Consider the following 20,483-nt stretch of genomic DNA (forward strand, 5'->3'; position numbering starts at 1 on the left):
CAAGAAGATAGGACTGGATAAGTGAGGGAGGGGATGGAACTCCTCTTGAGGAGATGGTGGAACAAGGTGACCTGGGGAGAGGGTGGAACATGGTAGCCATCATCATTAGCAGTAACAATCAGACTTTCCCTGGGTGATTTAGCTTTTCACGCCTTTGACATTAGCCCTCAAGTGGTGCCGGACTTCGAAAAACCCAGCGCTTTGACATAAATTCCATTGCTGGGCCCAATTAAATCTATATATAGTCTTTATAGAGCCTAGCTAACGATCTATCCCTCACTCGGCATGCACGCCTCAGTAACCGCACAGGAACCGGTGCTCATTAAGATTGGGCTTTCTCTCCTTTAATTGTGACACTAGGCTCTCCATTTTGAAGGCTTTTGAGTGCAAACATCTTGCCAAACCTCATTTGTTTTACGATTTGCAGCCTGCAATTATTTGAAACACTTAACTTGTGGGACCACGTGAGGCCAGATTCATCAGTAACCAGGCTGGGGATTCGGAGGGAGCTGAGGTGCGTGGATCAGGAGTGGAGCTCAGGCACAGCATGAATTGCAAGTTGACCGACGTTGGGTGCTTGCAGGAAAGTTACGGGGGAGAGGCCAGGATTGTTGCTGGTCCTGGATGAAGATGCGCTGAACTCTCACTCCAGAGGCCTGAGCTAGTGGGGTGGGTTTTGTTTTTTCCTTGTGAATTCTCTGGCCTAGTGTAGAGAACTCAGTAGTCTTTTCCCTTCACCTTTATGTTTGCCCCATATGATCTCCCTCTGTTTATTGCTGGGAGTGTCACTGGCCGCACAGAGGAGAACCGGCTCACACAGATAGAGAGGGGAGTTGGGAATAACAAAGGAGGGAGGGACAGATCCTGGACACGGTGATAGGCAAAAATGAGTGTGTGACTTGAACAGGTGATTTACCCCAGCAGTGCCACGCAGCAGCCACATCGACCCCAAACTTAATTATTGTGTCATATGTCCTCGGCAGCTACTGCTGCTTCCAATTAACTCGCCTTAATTAAAGCCTCTGGTTTTCAACGTTCTGAGCATAGGAGAATAGATTTGCTGGGAGGGAGCTTTAGGCTGAGAAGGAATAGTTTAGACTGGCATGTGCATTGGCTGGGCTGGGAAAGGAGGGTGGCGTTGGCATTGGCTGTGCTGAGAAAGGAAGGTGGCGTTCGCATTGGCTGTGCTGGGACAGGGGAGTGGCGTTGGCATTGGCCGTGCTGGGACAGGGGAGTAGCGTTCACATTGGCTGTGCTGGGACAGGGGAGTGGCATTGGCATTGGCTGTGCTGGGAAAGGAGGGTGGCATGTGCATTGGCTGTGCTGGGACAGGGGAGTGGCGTTGGCATTGGCTGTGCTGGGAAAGGAGGGTGGCATGTGCATTGGCTGTGCTGGGACAGGGGAGTGGCGTTCGCATTGGCTGTGCTGGGACAGGGGAGTGGCGTTGGCATTGGCTGTGCTGGGACAGGGGAGTGGCGTTCGCATTCGCTGTGCTGGGACAGGGGAGTGGCGTTCGCATTGGCTGTGCTGGGACAGGGGAGTGGCGTTGGCATTGGCTGTGCTGGGACAGGGGAGTTGCGTTCGCATTGGCTGTGCTGGGACAGGGGAGTGGCGTTGGCATTGGCTGTGCTGGGAAAGGAGGGTGGCGTTTGCATTGGCTGTGCTGGGACAGGGGAGTGGCATTGGCATTGGCTGTGCTGGGAAAGGAGGGTGGCGTTCGCATTGGCTGTGCTGGGACAGGGGAGTGGCATTGGCATTGGCTGTGCTGGGAAAGGAGGGTGGCGTTCGCATTGGCTGTGCTGGGACAGGGGAGTGGCATTGGCATTGGCTGTGCTGGGAAAGGAGGGTGGCATTGGCATTGGCTGTGCTGGGAAAGGAGGGTGGCATGTGCATTGGCTGTGCTGGGAAAGGAGGGTGGCATGTGCATTGGCTGTGCTGGGACAGGGGAGTAGCGTTCACATTGGCTGTGCTGGGAAAGGAGGGTGGCATGTGCATTGGCTGTGCTGGGACAGGGGGGTGGCGTTGGCATTGGCTGTGCTGGGACAGGGGAGTGGCGTTCGCATTGGCTGTGCTGGGAAAGGAGGGTGGCATTCGCATTGGCTGTGCTGGGAAAGGAGGGTGGAAATGGAACCCAGGATCCATTTCTAGCCCAGCCGAAGGGTCTCCTCTTAAACTGGTTTTACAATCATGTAAATAAAAATGTACTCCTGATTCACACCGGTATACGGTAGAGGTGGGTGGATCAGGCCCAGGGTTTGGTTTTCAGTTGGGTTCCTGCTTTTCACACACCTTCCTGCTGGGAATACGCACAGGAGTTGCAGAGACTTGCCTGAGATCACACGGTCAATGGCCCAAGCTGGATTGGCATCCCAGCGCTCCCAGAGTCCTTTGCACTAACCACATCCTCAGAAGCTTTGCTAAGGGAGCACAGAACCTGGTTCTTGGGTGGTTTTTGTCTCAAGCTATTCAACAAACAGCACTAGCGTGAATGCTCTATTCAGGGCTTTGAAATGAAATCAGCCTCTTTTAATCTTGCTGCCGCTTTTGGGGGGCCAGCCGAGGCTTGAAAGATAGGAGCAGCATTCTCTGAACCCACACAGCTTGACAGAGTCACGTTCAGTGTTTTGGAAATGTATCTTTTGACTATTGGGAAGGAAATTGGCTACTTAAGATGCCTTTTTGTACATTTAAATTGACTTAGTCCATCAGACTGAATAAATCCAGCTGCTATATTAACAGCCAATTATAACAGCAGAGATGGAGCAATAATTCATATTTTGACCAGAATGTCGGCAGCTTAGAAAAAAGGAATGTGTATATACTGAAATTATAAAAGAGTCAAAGATGGAAGCCAGAAAACGAGGGCTGAGCACATACCAGGAGCCTTGTATAATGGCAGAAGGGGGAGCCACGTTTCTAGCAGGATTAGCTGGTTACTGTCGATCAAATCCAAAACCTCAATCATTTTGTTTTAAATGACTCCATGTAACTCAGTAATACTAGAAAGAGATGAAAGATGTGGTTTTTGGAGGGAGCTGGTCCTACTTATGGTTAATGTAAAGATTGGAATTCAGGTTTGCAGTTGATTTGTGAGGAAGGGTGGCTTAGTGGTTAGGACACTCAGTCATAGGCACCGAACACCCACGGAAAAAATTAGTGAGTGCTTAGTACCGGCAGCCAAGCTCCCCGCCCCCAGAACCCCTGCCGGTCAACTCCTCCCCGTCCCTCCCAGCACCTCCTGTATGCCGCGGAACAGCTGTTCAATGGTGTGCAGGAGCCACTGGGAGGGAGGAGGAGGAATGGGGATGGGGCATGCTTGGGGGGGGAGGAGGTGGGGCAGGAGTGGGAAGAGGCGGGTTGGGGCCTTGGGGGTAGGGGTGGGGTGGGGTGGGACCAGGGGTGGAACGGTGGCAGGAAGAGGCAGGTGGGGGTAGGGCTTTGGGGAAAGGGTGGAGTTGGGGCGAGCCTGAGCGGGGGGAGGGGTCAAGCACCCCCTCCGAATAGAGAGGAAGTCGGCGCCTATGCACTCAGTTAGGACATGGGAGATTTAAGTTCAGCTCCTGGCTCTGCCACCAACTCCTTGTGTGACCCTGGGCAAATCATTCAATCGTAGTCTCTGTTTCCCGTCTGTAAGATGAGGATAGCAACACGTCCTTTATCTGTCTTGTCTATGTAGATTGCGAGCTCTTTGAGGCCAGGACAGCCTCTTACTAAGTGTATCTGCTGACAAGCACAATGGGGCCCGATGTTGGTGAGGCCTCTAGGCACAATAGTAATATAAATAATATCCCAGCTTGTGCTGTTCTGCACCAGAGGCACCTCAATGTTTGGAATCTCCGATCTCAGCAGGGAAACACTCATCAGAATCCCACCTCGGTAGAAGATCACTCCTAAGAAGTGTCACCTGGAATGGTTTCAGTTTGTCAGAGGGGTGGGGTGGGAATTAGGTGTGCTGGAACATGGGGACCAGGGGCCATGGCCCTCCACCTTTTTACTGGCTGTAAGGGTGGGAATAGGTGATACAGGGAATAGGTGGGAGTGTGGGGCACAGGACGGAGGGCTCGGGCAGAAGGTAGTGCGAGGGCAGGGCCTCGGTGTGAATGGGTGATGTGAGGGCAGGGGCTTGGCGGGAAAGGGTGGCACGGGGGGCAGGGCCACGGTTTGGGCACTGGTGGCCCCCCACTTTTAAGGCACTTCTGCTGCTCCTGGTGGGAATCAAAATCTGGTTTCAGAGATTGTTTCAGCCTTCACTACAGAAAATGTCTCCATTCCAATGCTTCTGTCAGTAATGATGAGGAGAAGACATGATCGCAGGGTTGTGTGGACTTTTCTTTTTCATCTATCTTTGGGGCAGCGTCAAAGGCTGATTGCTTCTAGAGGGCACAGACAGTTCTCGAAACTTTAGACTCACAGAGATGAGCTGAATTAATTGCAGATTATGTTCCAGGGTAAAATATGAGCTCTGATGTTGTCTTATTTGTTCAATGTTCCCTTCTCTTAAGCTGATGACCCCTTGGTGGCTTTCCCTTCAGTCTCAGCTCCTTTTTCTGTAGTCTCTCCCTTTATTCATTAGAAGGTCTGACACTGCAGCTCAAGACATTTATCAGCATGGTACAATTGTAATTAATCTCACGATAAAGCTGCTTGAGATGAATTCATACAGGGCCCACTGTACCAGCAATAGCACACAATGATAGGAGTGGTTATGCTGGAGACCTCTCACTAGGGCCTACACCATGGAACATGGTGCATGGTTTGGTGTGAGTTCATACTGGGTAGTTGTGTGTCTTGGAGGCATTAACACAAAACAAGATGTGTTGCTGTAGCACATACCCATGTGTCTCCGGTTCACCAAATGGGATGCAAGCAGTACAGGGCCAGGTACACCTCTACCTCGATATAACGCTGTCCTCAGGAGCCAAAAAATCTTACCGCGTTATAGGTGAAACGGCGTTATATCGAACTTGCTTTGATCCACCGGAGTGTGCAGCCCTGCCCCCCCGGAGCACTGCTTTACCGTGTTATATTGGGTCACGTTATATTGAGGTAGCGGTGTATGTGAAATAACCATACACCTTAGGTCCTGCTGCTGCTATCACTGGATGGCTGAATGGTGATCAGATACCACAGTGATGGGCAATCAAAAAAACCTACATAGGTAGCTAATTTCTGTTACATCTTTGCAACAATTTGCCAATGAGGCCACCCCACCTGGGTAGTTAACACAGGAGCTTGGAGCGGCAGCTTGGAGGCATGGATAAAGTCATAAACCTCTTTATGTTGTCTCGCCACTAGAGGGGGACAAAGAGACACTGTGGCAATGTGTCAATTGGCAACAGCATTGGGCTAGGATAGGAAAACCAGGAAGTGAAACTGTGTGTAAACAGAAAGCCCAAGCGGAACGAAGTGCGGCGTATAAACAACCACCGGGATTGGTTGAAAATTATAGGAGGTTTTGAAATTCCTTCAGCTGCCCTAAGCTAAGGTGGTGTTGGAGCTGAAGTCCAGGGGGCCGAGGGCTAGAGGAATGATAGCTGCACATGGATGCACATGGAAAATAAAAGAGCTGGAGTTTCCAGAAGAAAAGATGGGCTTGTGGGCAACGCCTGGTGTGCGATTTATTGACCAAGGAAATATTCACCATGGAGTAGGCGTGGCAGAGAGGTCTGGAGACAAGAGAACAGGAGAGAGCTCTTAGAATGGAAGAACGGCCAAGTGGTTGTAGGCTGTTATCCCAGGACTGGGTGCATGTCCCTGTTCCACCCCAGACTTCCTGTGTGCCCTTGGTCAAGGCACTTAGTCTTCCTGTGCTTTAGTTCCCATCAGTAAAACGGGGATAATAGGACTGCACCAGCTCACTAGGGTGTTGTGAGGATCAGATGCTGTGATAAAGGGGGGCCATGTAACTCCCAGAGAGAGGTATCTAGAGAGCTACTTTCAGAGCCTGCCTTACCAGTTCAGGCCCCGCAGTTGCCCTCCGCGGCATAAGCCGAAGGTGTGTTGATCAGATGAATTAGCAATTTAGCAATGCGTTCTAGAGCCGTGCTTTGCAAACAGGCTGTCTGCTGTGCTGAGCCCGGGTCGGTCCAAACAGAACCGTGTGACTGAAGCAATAGGGGGCAGTATGTGCGGGGAGGGGTGGACGTGAGCCTGTGCGTGGGTGTTTGTTTCAGTGCTGTGTGTGTGTGAGCAGGGGAGAGGGAGGTATGGGGCTGAATTCCCCTGGTGTAACACCATTGATTGTAATAGGGTTGTGCCAGGTTGGAATTTGGACCAACGTGTGTTACAAACAGCTTTATTCAGAGGCCGCACGGCAGCATTCCCTGCGCGGCTGGCCGGGGTTGCTCTGCACAGGTTCCTTTCTGAGAGGCTTGGCTCCAGAAGATTGCTGCAGCAAGGAGCGTGAATGGCTTCACAGCCTGCGCTCCAGAAAAGAACTGGGAGCAGAGCAGCAAGACTGAAATGTTCTCTCCCTTCCTCCCGCAGCTGACCAGAGTGCCTGTGGAGTCGTGTGGGCAGTACAAGACCTGCAGCACGTGCCTGGGCTCCGGGGACCCCCACTGTGGCTGGTGTGTGCTTCACAACACGTGAGTACGGCCCGATGGCATTTCCCTCCATCTGGCCCTGCCTCCCTTGCCCCAGGGTGCTTTTCTCACTCTCTACCGGGGCACGCAGCAAAGCTGCAAATGGACAGGTCTGTCCCTGGTGGGGCACAAGACATCACTCGAAAATGCGATCCGAGCAGCTCTGTTGGGGCCTCGGAGACTGAGAGAGAGTGTCCTTGCTGAAGCAGTCGTCTTCCTTTCACTTCGAATGGTAAAGAAAATCACAGAGACAAGGCAGTCTGGGTTTCTTCCTTCTGAGTGCACATGTGAGTGGATAAGGAGAGACTCAGCAAGACCCTGATCCAGAGTCCATTGAAATCAATGGAAAAGCTCCTGTTTGCTCCACTTTGTTTTGAATCAGGCCCATTCGCTCTTAGAGTTTCTTTTTCGGGGACAAATCCATTCCCTTCTCCAAGGGATAGGGGCTGGGGCGAGACTCAGACACATGTCTCAAGTGCACTGTAGACCTGACTCTCCACTGCTTACATTGTTTGACCGCTGTTGATTTCAAGGGAGGTACTCCTGCTTTACACTATCATGAGAGGAGAATCAGGACCTCAGGATTCCATGGGCACAGGGGGCCAAATTCCAAGGTAATGTGTAAGGGGGAACTGCCCCCTTTCAGCTCAGTGGAGTGTTAACTCTGAAACCTAGTGACAACAATTTAAATGTCAGCCCAACTGTTTCAATGCTGATTGTTTTAAGCAGATCCATTTGGCTCCTCTGGGACAATGGGCAAAGTCTGGGCAGATAATTTCCACCCTACATGGGTCCCAGTATCAGTGTCCAGGGAGAAGTCTGCTCACTAAAATGGCACTGCAGGGAAGGAGGCCATACTCTGAAATACAGCCTTGCCAGGGCCTCTAGAACGAATGCAGAACTTCAGCTGAGGTGGTCCCAGGCCCTGCTGACATTGCAGCACTTTGTATTGTTTTCCTTTGACCTTGAGGCTTCCTCTCACTAACCTCAACACCCACCCCACCCCCCGCCCCTTCTGCCCTGCAGAGAACCCTCTTCCAGTGCCAGAGAGAGCTGGGTCTCAGGTGTGTCGAGCTCAAGGCTGGGGCAGGCTGTGAATGGTGGGATAGCATCACATGCCAACGGAGCCTGTGGCCTGATCTTCATGGCCATATATAGACCAGCAGAGTGCAGCTGGGGCGGCGGGGATAGTGCTGTTAATAGCCTACAGATGCTTTGCTTGAGTCTCAGTGGTCTTCAGCAGGGAAAGAGGCTCACTGCATGGTTATTCCTCCCCTGTATTCACAGCCCTATCCTTCACGAGTTATGGCAAGCTGCCATCCAACAGAGGACAACTTGGACATAGCAATGCCCTTTGGAGGCCAGCAGCGCCTACCTGTGGCTATCAGGGGTCGCTGGAGAGTGGAGTGAAATGAGCCCGCTGCTGGTAGCGCTAAGAAAGTTCATGTAAATCAGCCCCCAGGTGGTTCACACCCCATGAGCTGTCCCCATCAACTCCTGGGGTGTGAAACCACCAAGGTTTGCTTGATTTCAGATCAGAGCCACATGGCCTGACTAAATATGCCCAAAACGAGGAGTCAGGTCCCGCCTTTGCTTAGGCCTTGGGCTCCCTCAGTAGATCCTGGGCACACCTGGCCTGAGTTGAGGTTTGTAAACGTTACCCCAGCTATACCGAGCAAGCTGCATCCAGGGCCCTGCTAGTCCCTCTTGGTCTGAGAACGTGAGGCCAGCACTTGTATTCAACAGCCAGCTTTGGTGTATTCTCCCTCTGCTTTTCTTCTCCCGGGTCCACCACCATGATACCCGAGTAGACTGCTTTTTGCTATCAGTGACCTAGCCAATGAAGGGGCCCACCTCTTCTGTATCAAGGACCTGCGTGGATTGCCATTATTGACTTGTTTATGTAGCATCTTTCACTGGAATCAGTCAGCTTTATGTCAAATAGAATCATAGAATCATAGAATATCAGGGTTGGAAGGGACCTCAAGAGGTCATCTAGTCCAACCCCCTGCTCAAAGCAGGACCAATTCCCAACTAAATCATCCCAACCAGGGCTTTGTCAAGCTGGGCCTTAAAAACCTCTAAGGAAGGAGACTCCACCACCTCCCTAGGTAACGCATTCCAGTGCTTCACCACCCTCCTAGTGAAATAGTGTTTCCTAATATCCAACCTGGACCTCCCCCACTGCAACTTGAGACCATTGCTCCTTGTTCTGCCATCTGCCACCACTGAGAACAGCCGAGCTCCATCCTCTTTGGAACCCCATGACCCTCACGGGACAGAGGGATTGGCTGGCTTGGTAATGGGCTAAGGGGCCTCTCACCTCTAAGTCATCAGCTCCATCCGGCCTGTCCCCGTAGTGTCTGATCGGTGCTCGGTGGCTCTCGGTTCATTTCCTAGCAGGCGGGTGTCAACAGCCCAACAAACAGCCACCTTGTGTGCACTGATTGGTCTCTTCGGTGGGGGTCTCTGCAGAGCAGCGTGCCCAGCTCTAGAGATGGTTCCTCTGGGTTCAGGTTGAAGCATATTGGAGGCATCAGCATAGGGGAAGCGTATGGTGCCTCTGCCAGCCCTGCACCCTTTGTGTAGGCACGGGGGCGGAGTCAGGGCTGTCAAAGCACGCTGAACCCCCCCTCCCGCCCCGTGGGATCTGGCGCTGTGTGGCTGCTGATCACGTGCAGCGTATTCCGAGGGTGTGAGGAGTGACAGATCCTCCTACCCAAGTCTATAGGAACCTGAAGAACACTTTGGTGTGACTCAGTCACCCATCACTGCTGAGAACCCCCCAGGCACCTCTCGGTCTAAACATGAGCCTCCACTACTGGAGCTGAAGGACTCATTCCTTTAGCGGAGAGCAGTAGCAGGCTGTTATCCTGTGTGGAGCGGGAGCACCGGTACGCTTGTCCAGTGCAGTGCATTAGTTTGATGATGATGGTGATAGTGATGTATGAAGCACACGGCCGCATTCCCAAGGTGCCTGAGCTGTGGCACAATCATCATGAATATGTCACGTATCCCCTCCTCTCCAAACCAAGAACCAAACCCGGCCGCCTCCGTACCGAGCGGGAATGGGGGGCCCTGCCCAGGGTCTAGCATTAAAAAGCAGCTCAGACAATCATTGGACGTTGGGGGATGGAGATGCAGATAAGGCAGGGAGGGTATTTCCATTGTCTAGCTAAATCCCATTCATTTACCTGCGAGGCGAAGGTGGAGTCCCTGAACGGTGGGTGAAGTTAGAGCACAGACCCAGGTGTGACGTCATTTCTTCTGTTTGAGGAAGCGGGTAAATCTGGGTCTCCAGGTCTGGCCTGGAGAAGTAGGTGTCGTTGCTCCCCGACTGGCTCAGTGATTGGGATTCCAGATGCATAGACGAGACCATCACACCACATTAGCTGCTGATTGAACCACGGCAATACCAGATAGTTCATCTCAGGCTACTGCTGCAGCCACCCGGGACAGTGGCCGGGATCAAGCAATCAATGCACCTAGCAATGAATCCCCGGAGAGAGAAAAGGGGTAGAGACAACTGCAGATTGCACAGCAGCTGGGTGCAAGGGAGCTAAAGAAAATGCTGGCCAGCGTATAGTAGGGAAGGGAGAACTGGATTCAATAGCCTAGGAATCCCCCATGCAAACCTTCCCCCCAACACGCTCCTTCTCCTCCCTAAGGAGGAAGGATGGCCTTGTAGTTAATACACCAGCCAGCACAGCAGGATTCCTGGGTTCTAGTCCCAACTTTAGGACAGACCTGGGTCCTTACTGCTTAACCTCTGCTTCCTCCTCTGTAAATGGGGCTGCCCTTTATTTACATGCCTTACGGTAGGGCCACGAGGGCTAATTCACCTTGGGTTTTGAGGTGCTCAGAAAGGAAAACATGTACATCCTCCCTCTAAATTCCTTTCCTTTGTCCTGCTTCCCAGGCGTGAGCTCCGGGGGCCAGTGCTCCCCACGGCCTCTCCTGTCCTTGGGGAAAGCTGCTGCGTGCCTAGAACCCGAGTCCTCCCTCGCTTCCCCCAGTGCCACACCACTGACCTCGGGAAGTTGTTGCTGGGGAGGGGAGAATCAGGCTCTACGGGTTTTATTAGGAAACCGTACAAGTCAATGACCACAACTCCCTAAGAAAAGACGACAGTGCTGTGGCCACTTCACCACTCTCTGCTCTTGCCTCGTTGTCCTGTTTCCGCCCCACTGCGTCCCGGATCCGCTCTCCAAAGCGCCTGTAATACGTCTGATCTGGTGGGGCTGGGTGAGCAAGTTTGGCTCCAGGTAGAACCACCCGGCCTTGCAAAGGACACTTTACCCTTAAACCAAACCTGGAGTGAACTAGGCACTTGGAGGTCTGAGAAGGTGCCAGGAATTCTTTGTCTTCTCTGTGATCTCTGTGTTTTTTTTTTTTTATTTGCCTACCTCTGCCCCTCAAGCTGGGCTTGGAAGCAGAAGGGCCAAATCACATGAGCCAGGCTGTCCGGGGATTCCAGCCAGGCAAGCAGCAGGCAGAGCCAGATATCCCTGGTCTCACATAACTTCCAGATCCTGTTCTGCAGAGTTAAGCTGTCCAGTTGCCTCTGGATAGCAGCACCTGGGTGTTTGGGTCCTTATTGGCACTGGCCCTTGGAACGTTGTGAAGTGCATTAATCAGCCTTTCCTAGACGTGCTGTACAATCAAACCCCCACCCCTCCGCCCATGCGAGATCTCCAGGAAAACCTGTCAGAACCACTGCCCGTCACTAGTGTTAATACATCACCCTATGTCACCATTCAGCCAAGGGTCTCAAACGCTTCATAAGCAGGAAGGAGTCCAGCCTCCTTTGAGGTAAAATGATCCCTGTTTTACAGATGGGGAAACTGAGGCACGGAGCAGGGGCGTGACTTGTCCAAACTCTCGCTGAAAGAGTAGGAATGGAACTCACAGCTCCAGACAGCCAGGCATGTGCCTTAACTACAAGAGAATCCTTCCTCTCCAGTATCAATCATCTTTAATTAATGGCAGTGCAGGGTTATGCCGTGGGCATGCCGTAAATTGCTCACCTAACGGAGCAGGGTTGCCTGTCGGGTGTGTGTAGCTGTCTGTTTATTTCTAGAGTGCTTCTCACTGTTGGATCTGAGCATCAGTAACTGAGGTCCTCAGTGCACGCTGCTTCTAAGGTTACCCCACAGCCCCATCCATCAGTTCCCTGGAAGCTCTGAGTCTCCAGCCGGTGAACTCTAGTGAATGCTTTAGCCCGGAGGGCTGGGAGCTGGGATGGTGTCTGATGACTGCTTTGTGATCCAACTTTGCATTGTGATCCTGAATTCTCTGTGCAAGGGGCAATGTGCCAGCGCCCAGGAATTGATTTCTGTGACTCTCCCATCCTAATCTTACAGGGGGAAACTTGACTCTATTGAGAGAGAGAGCCGGGGGTGAGGGGAAGCGTGAGGAGGGGGTAGGGAGGGACATTGATTGGCTTCTACATGGCCAGGAAGAGAGCCGGTCACTGGAGCTTTGCATTGCTGTATCTCTAGCTCTCATCTCATTCCTCTCCTTTCAGTGGCTCAGCTCCCCTCCGGGGCTGCGTTTAGGCCTCTTTAGGCTGTGATGAATCATTTAGATGGTGTAAATTGAAAATGTGGGGCTCGGCTCCTGCGCAGGTCTCCAGGGAGGCTGAGGGAGGGGCGGTAACCAGGCTGAAAAGTTAATAGCTGGCACAGAGAGCCCAAGTGCCTAGGACAGAAGGCAGCTGGTGACCCAAGGCCAACTGCAAGGTCACGCTAGTGTCACTGAACCAGAGCCCGAGGAGGGGAGGACGAAAGTTTTCTCTCAGTGGGAAACAAATCGCTGCTTTTCCACTTGCTGCTGCAAGAGGCATCGTCGTGCCAGCCAGTCTCCTGAGCCGAGCCCGGCCCAGCAGTGCCCTCCAAATCTGGGGAGGGACCCCACACCCCGCCACCTCCCTCCGCTTGCTCTGGCTCTGGGCTTTCTCCAAATGGTGTCTCAGTGCTTCCCAGCCATGGAACAGCTGAGGATTGAGGGACTGACAGGAGCAAGGAGGCGGTAGAGGAGCGGACTCACCCCTGCGGCGCCTCCTGCTGGTGACTTCCGGGAATTAGCTCGTTCCAGCTCCGGAGCGCCCTCTGATCCGCCTGTCCTCTGGCCCCCGTGTCCCACCCTGGACCCCGGTGCCCTTTTACCTGGGGTGCTGCCCCCTGGCAGTAACCCCTCAGTTTTAGGGTCTCCCCTCCCTGGGGAACCCCACCCTCTATTCCCACCTCGCCTCAGTATAAGGCTACTGCCAGTCATCGTCTAGCCCCACGCCCTGGGGCAGACTGCAGTATCAGCCTACTCATCACTGGCAAGGTTGGATTTGGACGGGCTGCCTTGGCCTACCCCTGGGCTGCCCTCTGCAACCCCCAGTACCTTTTAGCCCAATGCTAGGCCGCAGCCTGGGGCTTTCCAGGCTGGAGCTCCCCAGCTCCTCTGCCTTTCCCCAGCCCTGCTCCCCTCAGGTACCCTGTCTCTAGCTCCCTGCAGCCAGGCCCTTCTCTCTCTGAATACAGAGAGAGACTGTTGAGCTCCTGGCTCCCAGCCTCTTATACAGGGCCAGCTCCAGGCACCAGCGCTCCAAGCGCATGCCTGGGGCAGCATGCCACGTGGGTCGCCCTTCCGGTCCCTGGGGGGTGGCAGTCAGGCAGCCTCTGGTGGTGCGCCTGTGGGAGGTCTGCGGATTCGGCGGCGGGTACGCCGAAGCCACTGGACCGGCGGACCTCCCGCAGGCGCGCTGCCAAAGGCAGCCTGCCCGCGTGCTTGGGGTGGCTAAAATGCTACAGCCGCCCTTGCTCTTATACAGGCCAGCTGTGGCCCGATTGGGGTGTGGCCCAGCTGCGGCCGCTTCCCCAATCAGCCTGGCTTTTAGTGCTGCAGCCCTCTCCAGGGCCGCTTTCAAGCCCTTCCAGGCAGGAGGGGGTGTCCACCCCGCTACAGAGGCAAATGGAAGGATCCTCCCCAGATGTTTGATCATGACTCCAAGACCGTTGCAGAGTGGCTCAGTCTCAAGCAAGGAATGTATATTTTAGCATGGGGGATAAACCTGCTGTGTCCGTAGTTCCCTCTCCCTATTTGGATGGGGGGGGGAGGAGTCACTGGCTTGTGGCCATATGAATACCTGTGCAGCATCCTGCACGCACCTGGCTGTGGCCAGGCGCACAGGGATCCATGCCAGTCCCAGCAGGCAAAAACACACACCCCGACAAACACCTGCCCAAAGCACACACATCTACAGCCCAATGCACCAGCACCCCTAACCACTCCCAGCATGCACAAGCACCCCCCGTCTTCCCGCAGCGACGCTCTTGCCTGTCATGCAACCCACACGTGCCAAAACAGACACGCACACAGAGACACGCATGCAAACGTATGCTGCATAAATGCGCACTGGCCAACACCTCTCACTCCCTCACACACACACACTGAGTTACATGGTTGCCTCGCTCCCAAACCTGGACGCCCACCACCCCACGTCAGTCTCGCCAGCTGCAGCAGAGGGCCTGTGCCACTTACTGAGATGAAAGAGTGTGAAAACACCCTCCTCTTCACAGACGTCCCCCGCTCCTGCAAACACACAGGGTGACCAGTTAGGACAGGAGTCGGCAGCCTTCCGAAGTGGGGTGCCGAGTCTTCATTTATTCACTCCAATTTAAGATTTCGCGTGCCAGTCATACATTTGAATGTTTTTAGAAGGTCTCTTTCTATAAGTCTATAATATATAATTCAACAATTGTTGTATGGAAAGTAAATAAGGTTTTTAAAATGTTTAAGAAGCTTCATTTAAAATTCAATTAAAATGCAGAGCCCTCCCGGACCGGTGGGCAGGACCCAGCAGTGTGAGTGCCACTGAAAATCAGCTCGCATGCCGCCTTCGGCACGCCTGCCATAGGTTACCTACCCCTGAGTTAGGATCTTAGCAATGTACAGTGCCAAGTTAGGCCACAAGCTGCTGTCCTGCTGTTGACATACCATAGAATCATAGAATCATAGAATATCAGAGTTGGAAGGGACCTCAAGAGGTCATCTAGTCCAACCCCCTGCTCAAAGCAGGACCAATTCCCAGCTAAATCATCCCAGCCAGGGCTTTGTCAAGCCGGGCCTTAAAAACCTCCAAGGAAGGAGACTCCACCACCTCCCTAGGTAACGCATTCCAGGGTTTCACCACCCTCCTAGTGAAATAGTTTTTCCTGATATCCAACCTGGACCTCCCCCACTGCAACTTGAGACCATTGCTCCTTGTTCTGTCGTCTGCCACCACTGAGAACAGCCGAGCTCCATCCTCTTTGGAACCCCCCTTCAGGTAGTTGAAGGCTGCTATCAAATCCCCCCTCATTCTTCTCTTCTGGAGACTAAACAATCCCAGTTCCCTCAGCCTCTCCTCATAAGTCATGTGCTCCAGACCCCTAATCATTTTTGTTGCCCTCCGCTGGACTCTTTCCAATTTTTCCACATCCTTCTTGTAGTGTGGGGCCCAAAACTGGACACAGTATTCCAGATGAGGCCTCACCAATGTCGAATAAAGGGGAACGATCACGTCCCTCGATCTGCTGGCAATGCCCCTACTTATACAGCCCAAAATGCCGTTAGCCTTCTTGGCAACCAGGTTCCTCCGGCCCTGAGCAGCAGCAGCGTGGAGCTAGGACGTGGTTGCAATGACTGCGGGAAGGGGATTCTTTCTTGAGGCTGCTGGCCGGAGGCAGGAGTCTGGGGTTTAATGCAGGCTGGGCTGCCTAGGGTCACTGCTATTTAGGGACGCCGTCAGGGTATGTCTGGCCTGGAGCTGGGAGGTTTCATTCCATACCCGTTGAGCTAACCTACTGAAAATAGCAGCCTAACCATGGCCTGCTCAGTTGTCCAAGTCCATAGCTAGAGTTTCAGGTGGGATTGTACTTGAGCCGTCCCACCGGCCGTGGCTACGCTGGTATTTTAGCAGGCTAGCGCCGATCACGCTCGCGTGGGTCTGTCTGCCTGAGCTGGAAATGAGAGCTCCAGGGCAGACATAGCCAGATCCTGGCTGAGGCCAGCAATCACGGCAGGAACTGCTGGCTACGGCACATCGCCCAGCTGCAGGCAGTCTGCAGCCAGGGAATGCGATAAGAAGGAGTTGCCCGGAGATTTATCTGCTAGTTCCCAGCCTTGGGACCTGACCTTGCTCTTGCTGAACTCACTGGGAGTTGGGCCATTGGGCTTGATGGAAGCAAGATCAAGCCACGGGGAAAAGAGAGAGGGGTGTGTGTGTGGTCACTCAGTGTTTGAAGAGCACGGCTTTATTCTGCGTCTGGCTCCAGCCGGCTGTTTGGAACAAGAGTTTCACAGCACCCTGCCCAGATTGTCTCTGGGAAGCTCCGCCCAGAAAGACACAGTCCCTACTACCAAACCCTCAGAGCGCTGCTCTAACTTATGCCAGGGGGGAACTGACCCCAAACAGCCCTGGGATAGGGGAAGCACAAGCTGCCTCTCTGGGTCCCAGTGTGGGGCTCTGTGCAGGTGCTGGGATGAATTGGCTCTGTCACCCCGACTGCCTCAGGCTACTCTCTCAGCTGTCCAGGCTAGCGATTAGCTACCATCATGGGGAAACGAGAATTTCTGGGACAGAGAGTCCTGGCTGAGAGGCTGTCTATCCCGTCAGTTAGCTTTGGTGTCAGCCCCATTTCCCCCTGGGATCTGGGGAAGCTTCTCCATCCAGAAGTCATAGAATATCAGGGTTGGAAGGGACCTCAGGAGGTCACCTAGTCCAACCCCCTGCTCAAAGCAGGACAAATCCCCAGGCAGATTTTTGCCCCAGATCCCTAAGTGGCCCCCTCCAGGATTGAACTCATAACGCTGGGTTTAGCAGGCCAGTGCTCAAACCACTGAGCTATCCCTCCCCAAGGCTCATTTCTAACAGACTGCACTTAAACAACTGGCCTGGTGTGGGGGCTTTTTTCTTATTTTTCTTCCTCCCCCAGACTCATGCCCAGACCAGAAAATAATGCTGTCTCGCCTCGGCAGGGAATGTGATGCCACAGAGTAGGCACAGTCTCATTGATCGACCCTGACTTTACCTTTCTTGGTCAAAGTCTTCTGAGTCGCTAAAGAGAGTCTCCGGTAACCCAAGCCGCCTACAGAGGCAGCGATAAGATCAGGCGCGAGCTCTTTAAAAGTCTTTCTCTCGCTTGACTTTTAGTCCGCTGACAGGATGTCGCTCCCCCTTGGGCTGAGGTTCTCCCTCTCTGAACTCCTTTAACAGGCGCTGCCGTGGGAGACAGGAAATGTCGGGGCCCGCTCTGGGAAGTGATGTTTGCATGGGAAGGCCAGGAGAGATTCAGAGGAGTTGTCCAGCGTTTGGGGTGAGGGGACAGGAAGAGCACCGCGAGCCTCACACTGTTCAGAACGTCAGCTCAGAGCACTGGCGAGTGAATGGGATGGTGGAGCGTGTAGATTCCTGCTATTGGCTTGATCTTGATCCTGGGAGGTATCCTGCACCCACAATTTCACTGAGAAAACCCCCCCCCCCCGAGGGGCCCAATTCATTATTGTCCCCGTTACACCAGGATGTAAACGGCTGCCATATCAGAAGGGTAATGTTTTGCATTGATGTAAACAACTGCACAAGAGCAGGGCAATGATGAATTTGACCCAGGAACTGCAGTTGCAACTGGAACCCTGTGTGGGGTATGGAGGGCTTCTTATGCTCTTCCTACCCTGGGCATCAATCCTGCAGGGGCCTTGCTGTCTGCAAAGAGCTTTGAGAGCTTCCAGTAGGAGTCAGAACAAAGGTACATTGTTTGTTAGAGATGAGCCTGACTTCCGCTGAATAGTGGAAGGTTTCAGATTTAAACCCAGGTTCTGAAGCTTGTGGCTGGCACAGAAGGGCTGAGCCGAACCCCCCAAATGCTGGGGAAGTTCACATCTGCACCTTGCTCCCTTCGCCCTGTTTGTTCTTCCACCCACATGCGTAGCTGAGATTAAGCCCCATTTCCTAGTGCAGCCGGAATGGCTGTTGGGCAGAGTTAAGGTTGTTGGACTGGTTGGAGTCACATGGAATTTGGTTTGGAACTCTCTGATGTGTCGCTCGGAAGTGGCAGTTGGAGGAGGGGGGCGCGTAGCTGTTGGGCTGCATCCCCAAGCTGTGGCTGGTTGGATCATGCACTGTCTCAGCCGGCACTCAGCCTGAGTCTGTAAGAAGCAAACCCTAGCAGAAGCTTGGTCAGAGAGCTAGGCAGAGTGGAGTAGTCTGCCCGCAATGGGTCTTGACGCAGAGTGAATCCATCTTTTTCTCAGGTGGTTATTGAAAGAGGAGAGGATGTTCTTTCCTTTGCAGGGCCGGCGCACCCATTAGGCGACCTAGGCGGTCGCCTAGGGCACTACAATTTGGGGGGCGGCGACCACGGCGATATTTCAGCAGCGGGACCTTCCGCCACCTCTGTGGGGGGCAGCATTTCGGGGCAGGACCTTCCGCCGCCTAGGGTGGTAGAAAAGCTGGTGGCGCTCCTGCTCCTTTGCATAAAGGTGCTCGCAGCAGGGGGACCAGATGGCTCAGTGGATTTATACTAGGCTATTCAGCATCTTGCATCACATCTATGCAAACTTTCATCGTAATCCATCGGTTGAGGCATAGCTAATGCACCTCTCCGTTTAGCACCTCGGCATCAGATCTCACCTGGAGCAGAGCAGAAGTGCCCAAAACATGTCATCATCTTGGAGACTCTTCCATGGCTTTGTGAAATGAGTTTTAGGTCCAGAGAGAGCAAATCCCCTGTTAACGTCCGAAAGGCTCTGACGCAGCGGTTGGCCCTCGATAAATCACACCCGTCTGTGGTGTACAGGTGTGGATGCTGAACAAACCACCCTGAATTGCACCCGGTGGCCTCAGCAGAAAGGCCAGTGACAAGGCCTGGAGACTCCACTGTCCATACAGGTAGAAGTAGCAGGGTCAGCCTGCAGCCAGCTGGCACTGCCCCTCCCCCTTTTCTGATCTCAGCCTGCCAAGATGCCACTCAGATCCCTTTCAGGAGCACTCCATTTGCTTTCCCATAAATAGTGGTGCAGGACAGGCCTGTGCCCTTTGCAGGCTGATTCATCGGCGCGGCTGCGGCTGCCTGAGGCGACACATGGATTTTACCGGGCCCCGCAGACTGGAATACGCTGGTGTCTAGTAAATGTATTTTGATAACAGGCTTTTTCCTTGATTAGTTCTTCCTAGCTAGAGGGCAGTGGGGAGGGGTGGGAGGCTAATTAGTTTGTGCAGCGGGTTTCTGAATGAGCCTTTCACTACTGGAGACCTGGTGAGTTTGGTGCCGTACTTGTGATTTGTCTCCGTGACAGAGCAGCCGCTTTGCAGTCTCTGCTCAGGGGAGGTGGGGGGGCTGTTGCTACGGGTCAGGAATGAGGAGCATTGGCAAAGCTGTGTGTGCGAGTCAGGACGCGAGGCAGGGCTGCCAGAGCATGGCATGTTGTACATCAGGACTAGGATCTGCCACAGCTCAGGGCAACTGCACCTGTATTTCCCTTCAGTGATCCAGCCGCTGCCAGGGCGCCCGCTGTCAGGCTGCTGGCTCCCCAGCCGTTGCCCTTCTGGGTGGAGACCCACATCTCTCTCCCTTCTGACTGGGGTATCTCTAGCCTGCACAGCTCGCTGCCTTCACTGCATTTCCCAGCGCAGACAGGTTAGCCAAGCGCACCTGCTTGCTTGCTCTTCAGAGACAGTTAACAGGTGTAATTGCTACAGATTCCAGGTACCACCACAGCACTTCCCATGCAAGCCTGCTCTACAGGGAAAAAGCAGCACAGAGAAAACATTAAAAACAATAGATGAACCTACACACTCACAAGCTTACCAGGCACGACCCCAACTCGAACATGGAGTCTTTCAATCCCCCGCCCAAGGGGGGTTCCTTGTGGTTACCAGTTCATCACAGCTTCAGCACCCAGTCTTACGAGGCTGCAGTAGGCCAGTCCTTCGAACCCTTCTCAAAGGATCGGGGCCCTCCATGGACCAGTGGTCCTGTCTGTCTGCTGGATCAGTTGAAAACCAGGCTACTTCTACCCAGCCCCTCTCTTTGTCTGTTGGTCCCTGGAGGATCCAGTTTGAACTAGTATATGTGAACCTTTGAAGGGGGTGGCTTCAAAAGGTTGATAATAGAGGGGGCTTGGGGAGCTTGTGGGGCAAGGGGGAACCACTCACCGGGGGCGCGGCTGGGGCCGGGTCTGCACTTCCCGCCGCTGGTGAGTTCAAGGCCAGCCATGCTGCAGAGCTCAGGGGAGTGGGGGCAGAGCAGGGGCAGGAAGAGGTGGGGCTGGGGCGGAGCAGAAGCGGGGCGCCCTGGGGAAGAGCCGGAGCAGGGGCTGGAGCAGCATGCAGCTGCACAGGGCACCAGGAAATTTGGTGCCCCAAATTTCCTGGTGCCCTACGCAGCTGCATACTCTGTGTATGGGTAAGGACGGCCCTGACAATAACACATCCACAGCTGAATTTTTAACGCAATGGACCCTAAAGGTATTAACCCTGCTTCAATAAGGTTTTAACTTAATTCAGTAAAGTTGATCTTAAGTCCCTCAGGTTTGTTCAGGATATTACAGGATATTGTCAGTCTGTCACAGGTCGCCTCAGCACAGCTGTGTAGGGAGCTCTGGGCTGGAGTCGCTGAGCGTACTGTAGATCAGAATCGAGGTGCCTTGGCTGCATTGCACAGGGCCAAGGACTGGAATCTCAGGCAGGGCCGCAGGTCAGGACTGAGATGCATCAGCAGAATGTTGGAGGCCCAAGACTAGGGTAGCAGTTAGAGTGACCAGATAGCAAGTGTGAAAAATCGGGACAGGGGTGGGGGGTAATAAGAAAAAGCTCCAAATATCGGGACTGTCCCTATACAATCGGGACATCTGGTCCTAGTAGCAGAT

The 20,483-nt window shown here is 53.5% G+C and overlaps 1 protein-coding gene across 8 annotated transcripts in view; it reads left to right on the forward strand.

The window, feature by feature from the left end:
• Positions 1-20,483, forward strand: part of PLXNA4 (plexin A4) — a 658,514-nt gene that overhangs the window by 410,210 nt on the left and 227,821 nt on the right. For all 8 annotated transcript variants that reach the window (XR_006172811.2, XM_065552899.1, XM_065552917.1 and 5 more), the window contains one exon: positions 6,487-6,587. Coding sequence is in view for 7 of the 8 variants with exons in the window: in XM_065552899.1 (XP_065408971.1) it covers positions 6,487-6,587 (101 nt within the window). In the remaining variant the exon portion in view is untranslated. The remainder of the gene's footprint in view (positions 1-6,486; positions 6,588-20,483) is intronic.

This window comes from Chrysemys picta, chromosome 1, assembly GCF_011386835.1.
Source record: "Chrysemys picta bellii isolate R12L10 chromosome 1, ASM1138683v2, whole genome shotgun sequence".
Taxonomy (NCBI): domain Eukaryota; kingdom Metazoa; phylum Chordata; order Testudines; family Emydidae; genus Chrysemys; species Chrysemys picta.